General features: G+C 48.7%; 2 protein-coding genes across 2 annotated transcripts in view; both read left to right on the top strand.

Moving 5' to 3' along the window:
- AK88_02856 (uncharacterized protein) overlaps positions 1-615 on the top strand; it is a gene marked incomplete at both ends in the record, with an annotated part of 6,057 nt that extends 5,442 nt beyond the window's left edge. The window contains one exon of the mRNA XM_012480479.1: positions 23-615. Coding sequence (XP_012335902.1) covers positions 23-615 — 593 coding nt within the window. The remainder of the gene's footprint in view (positions 1-22) is intronic.
- A 1,485-nt stretch (positions 616-2,100) lies between these two features.
- Positions 2,101-4,807, top strand: AK88_02855 (uncharacterized protein; the record flags this gene model as incomplete). The annotated part of the gene is made up of 3 exons (XM_012480478.1): positions 2,101-2,184; positions 2,441-3,547; positions 3,716-4,807. The coding sequence occupies 3 exons, from the start codon at positions 2,101-2,103 to the stop codon at positions 4,805-4,807; spliced, it is 2,283 nt and encodes a 760-aa protein (XP_012335901.1).
- Positions 4,808-5,304: the final 497 nt, after the last annotated feature.

Genomic DNA, 5,304 nt, shown 5'->3' with positions numbered 1-5,304 from the left:
GACATGACCAACGTGCCCAAAGATGCCTATATCGATAAAGACGAAGAAGTGTTGCCCGAAATCGAATATCTAGAAAACGAAGAGCCAGATTTTATGGAAGAAACCGATCCGTCGTCATCACACGACGCAGACGACGAGGCAAACGCAGATGGAAGCGAGTTGGACGACGCAACATTGGACAAAGTGTTGGAGGAGGAGCAGTTGGACGACGTCAACGACGAGGACGATGAGGAGCACGACGGAGGAGATGACGAGGCGGAACTGCATACACCTGCGCACGGCGGCCAATCCGACACGAACGAATCCACCCCATCCGGGCCGTCGCCATTGGACCCGTCGAAAGCGGCCACGCAACAACAAACACAACACAACGCGGATAGTAGTGTAAGCAACAGCACACCATCCACACCACCATCAGCATCACAAAAGCCACAACAACCGTTCACGGATAAAAACGCGCATGCGCTGCTCGCAGGAAATACTAACAACACGATAGACTTAAAGAAAACCACACACCAATTGACCCAACATATCCTCAGTACCATACAAGGAGACACACAGTTCCTAGACACACTGAAAGATTTGACCACAGATTTAAGTAACATTTTTTTCTAGTGGTAACATACATTCGCTGCATTGCTTGACTCGCGGAGACGCCGTACACTCTGTGGACGTTTCGTCAGCACCGTCGTACACTCTATCCACGTCATCGACGCCGCACACACTGCTGTACACACGTCGTACACTCCATCCACGTCTGCGACGCCGCACACACTGCTGTACACACGTCGTATACTCTATCCACGTCTGCGACGTCGCGCCACTCACATGCGTCGTGCGCTTGTGGTCATTCTTTTGTTTCTCCTTGTTGTGCGTTTCTTGTCGTGCTTTTTTTTGGAGCTACCTACGGAGGCGGCGCCGACGGCGGCAGCACGCGGGTGCGGTGCCTTTGGCAACACACACAAACGCCGCCCCTGTTCCTACAACAAACTTTCGTGCACTATAGCTGGTATGCACCTCGATACGAACGACCTACACGTTGTACAAACATCACATCCACGCGCATTTGTCTGTGCGGTCGCGCGTGCGCGAGCACGCACGCACACCAGTTGCAAACTACGTAACCTCGTACAACACGGTCCCGTCTGCAGCCAGATTGTCGCCCAGCACACGCGGCCCTCCCTGTAAGGGGTTCGACGCACTGGCCGAGTAAGACGGGACCTTGTGGCCGAGCACATGCGCCTTTCCCCGTAACGGGTTCGACGACGTGGCCAAGTGACGTGGCCGAGCGTAAGAAGGAGGAGGATTGTCTCTCCGAGCAACGCAGGCCGAGTCAGCGGTTCAAGTACGCGATGCGCCGACGTAGCCGCGTCAGACGTGCGCGGCACCGATGGAAGCATTGTCCCGAGTAAGACCGCAGATTGTCTGCGAGCAACCGCGGCCGGGTAAACCGCATTGTAGCCGAGTGTAAGAACGGAGGGAGAGATTGTCTCTCCGAGCAAACGCGCTTCGACGACGTAGCCGGGTGTAACAACGATTCGACGCAGTAGCCTCGTGTACGCACGATTCAACGAAGTAGCCGAGTGTAAGAACGGAGGGAGACATTGTCTCTACGAGCAAACGCGGCCGAGTAAGACGGATTCGACGAAGTAGCCGAGTGTAAGACGGAGGAGACATTGTCTCTCCGAGCAAGGGGTCCCAAAAAACGGATTCGAGGGAGGGAGCAGAGAGCGGGAGGCGCAGGCGAAGGAACACACATATTTTGTGGGAGGCAGGACGGGGACTTCTGATTCACTTGTATTAGTGTACAAGGGGATATTTGTGGTTACGGAGGCTATTTGTTGTTAACGGGGGTATTTGTTGTTAACGACGGTATTCGTTGTTAACGGCGGTATTTGTGGTTACGGGTTCCTCGGGTCCAGGATTTATGTTCACAGTATTGCTATTAAGGGATACAGTAAGGACGGAATAATCTAAGTATGCAGCAATTAAAGCACCTATGACGCAAATTGTAGTTCTGCGGGGTAGTGTTCAGTTAATGCACAATTTACGTGACCAACCCAATGAATCCACATATTATGTAATCTAATTTGGGACAGCATGGCCCACTATTTAGATATATTATGGAAGGATTACATTGGGAAGGGGGACACAGGCGTGAGGAAGGATGATAGGACTTTTCAGGTAAGTGCACATATATGATGAATTAGAGGGAACACCTAAATAGGAACACATGAATATATTAGGGCAGCATCAGAACGTACAGCAAGCAACATGTGCACGTTCACATTATCAGCTCCTGCAAGTTCTGTCCCAGGCACGGCGATATATATATACAACAGGGGACAGTGTAATGACTTGAACAGTTATATATAGGAACGGTAACTAGTGAACGTAGTATAGTTCATATATGCATATATCTTGAACCATGTACCTACAGAAAACTTTCTGGGAACATGTGCACACAGTATGGCAGACGTTTAAACAACATATGGAGGATGCCAGCGATGATGCAACGATAGAGACATTGTGTGACACGCACCACACTACAGATGCAGGGGCGGAGTCATCGGACACATTCAGTCACAAAGATAAAGCTGTGTGCTGGCTAACACTTAAAGCATTAGGTTTCAAACATGGGATCCTTTGGCGCGCGCCCCCCATGCATGCGAATACTCTGGGACAACCGGAAAAGCAGAATAATGCCGTAATGCCATATATGAAATGTATTTTAGTGAATATATTTATGAAAAAAATAATAGGAGAAAACTGTTTGCGCACGCCTCTTGGCAACCATGCATTTAAGGCTGCGACAGCATTGGTGCGGGAGGGCAAAAAAGCAGAGCCCAATATGGAATGTGAGGAGGCGGACAGGACGGACGGTACAAAGAAAAAACGACAAAAAACGGAAGAATGGGATCCATGGGACATAATGCACAGATGGCTTCAGAGGAATAAGCGCTACTTGAGCGATGGGGACTGGGGAGTATTAGGGAAGGAATGCATAGTAGACAGAGACAACGGCGCAGTAGGAACAAATGAGGAACAGGTGATAGAGATAAAACATAGAGCGAATAACAAAATTGAGGAAGTAGGTACAGCACTGGAAGCAGTCGTAAAGCAGATACTAAAGGAACTAGATTCCTCCAGTGCGGGAGAAAGTATGGATTCTATAATAAAGAAGGTGAAGCAGGGCAAGGACTCCGCTTCGACGGCTCCAAAAGTTAAAGACGACGTAGCACCGCCACCACCTCCGCCTCCACCACCAAGCGGACCATCCATGCCATCATCACCAGACGTTCGGGGCAGAGAGGGACCGGGGGAATCGGGAACTGCGCAAACCGTTAGCAAACCCGCCCCTGCAAACACACAACCGGTCAAGCCCGTCCACAGCACCTCTGCCAAACCAGTAGCGGCGAAACCGGCACCGTCAGGCGCAGGGGGCACGCAGGCGATCGGTACCGCAGATGCCAAAGCAACGGAATGTCAGGGAGACAAATTATTGGAGTGGACGCCTCGGGAAATATACGTGGTGCAGAATTATACTGTAAGTTAGCTACAGAGAGCACGGAAGAGGAAGAAAGAGCACTAGGGCGACCGCATGACTAGTTTATAGGGCGCATACATATGTGTGGAGGTGTGCATACATCCGCAGCAACGAATGTAGGTAGTGTATGAGCATGAATACTTATGTGTGTTTATGTTCAACATATAGAAAGAACAATGGAAACCGGTGAAGGAAGTGTTGGAAGAGTTTATTAAGTATTTAGGAACCAATAATGAAAATTTTGACGCACTTGGTGCCAACTGTGACAATACAGGTTGGAATGATTTCGACGACGTTGCATACTATACGGGACAGAGAGTAGCGGATATGATGCGCTGCCGACTCATGTCCGGTGCATTGTGGTTTGCGAACGGTGCGGGGACTAATCAGGAAGAGTGGGCGAAAAAGAGTGAAGATCAAAAGAAAGAGATAGAAAGACTAAGATGTGAAGTGGCCCATGTTTTCGGGCACTTGCTGAAAAAAATGTATTGTAAAGATACGACACCATGGCCAAGAGGTATAGAGTATGCTTGGCAAACAATGAAAGAAATGGGGCACGCAACGAATGGTGCACCAGGGCTCAGGGGCCCCGTTGTGGATGGCAGGTGCACCATGTGTGGGTACAAAGATAATAAGAAGCATGTAACAGCAATAAATTTGGACATAGCATACTGGTTAATGGATAAAGGAGGAATACTGGAAGAATTAAAGCAACTGGAGCACAAAATGCCCTGTCAGCAGCTCTGGCAACAGTATATTAAGAAGGCTGCAACGAAAGGGGATCCTATCGAGACAATTTTGACCACAGAGGGCATGAACGAAAAGAAGAGACTGCACCAACAAATACTACAGACAGCAGAAAAGGTGTTTGAGAAAGCGAAGGACAAGGTACAAGAGGAAATTGAAAACCTGCAAGGTAAGAACACGCATGTTACGAATACTGCCGAATACGGCCGATTACGCATGCTCAACAAATGCTACGGCCGCTACGAATATGGATGGACTGCCACACACGCCACTGCCACAACACGCGCACGCGGGGGGGAACAACAGCACAACAGCACGGCGCATCGCCCTCGTGGAGCCAAGCACAGTGGCGACGACGGCAGTGGTAGCGGTAGCGGTAGCAACGACGGCCAGTGTAGACGAGGCGTGTGTGTGTGTGCGTGCGGGACGGGCGACGTATGGAGCGGCGGTGAGGGACAGGACGAGAACGGACTGTACAGAATTTATGGATATAAGGGGATTATACGTCGATAGTTTATTGCAGAACCTTTCATAAGGCAGGAAATAGAAAAGGGGGTGTATACGTTGTTCCCGTGACAAGTGCTTCCATAATGGATGTTGCTATGGCGTATGTCGTTCTCACAGGTGCCGCAGGCGTCCTTGAAACCTCAATTTTACTAATGGATCTAGGTGGTCTTACTATATCTTGATCCTCAGTTGTTATAGATTGCTCCTACCAATATGTATCAGATAAGGTTTATTCTTATCGCAAACAGAAAAGTAGGAGAAATGCTGTTACAACACAACAATTTGTACGGTTTCACATATATAGATTCTGAGATATTACATAAGCCCATATATACCCCCATGAATGGAAAGTATAAACAGAATCACCTGCTTATATATCATAACACGTTCACTATGTTAGTAACTTCAACCAAATGCACTACTCATGAGTATTCATTTAACTAATCAATGCAACATTCTCTATGTATTACCATTCTGCATATTATTGTGTTCTACCCTTAAAA

Source organism: Plasmodium fragile (assembly GCF_000956335.1).
Source record: "Plasmodium fragile strain nilgiri unplaced genomic scaffold supercont1.29, whole genome shotgun sequence".
In the NCBI taxonomy this organism is placed as follows: domain Eukaryota; phylum Apicomplexa; class Aconoidasida; order Haemosporida; family Plasmodiidae; genus Plasmodium; species Plasmodium fragile.
The sequence above is the reverse complement of the archived record's forward strand: the minus strand, read 5'-3'. Positions and strand labels throughout refer to the sequence as shown.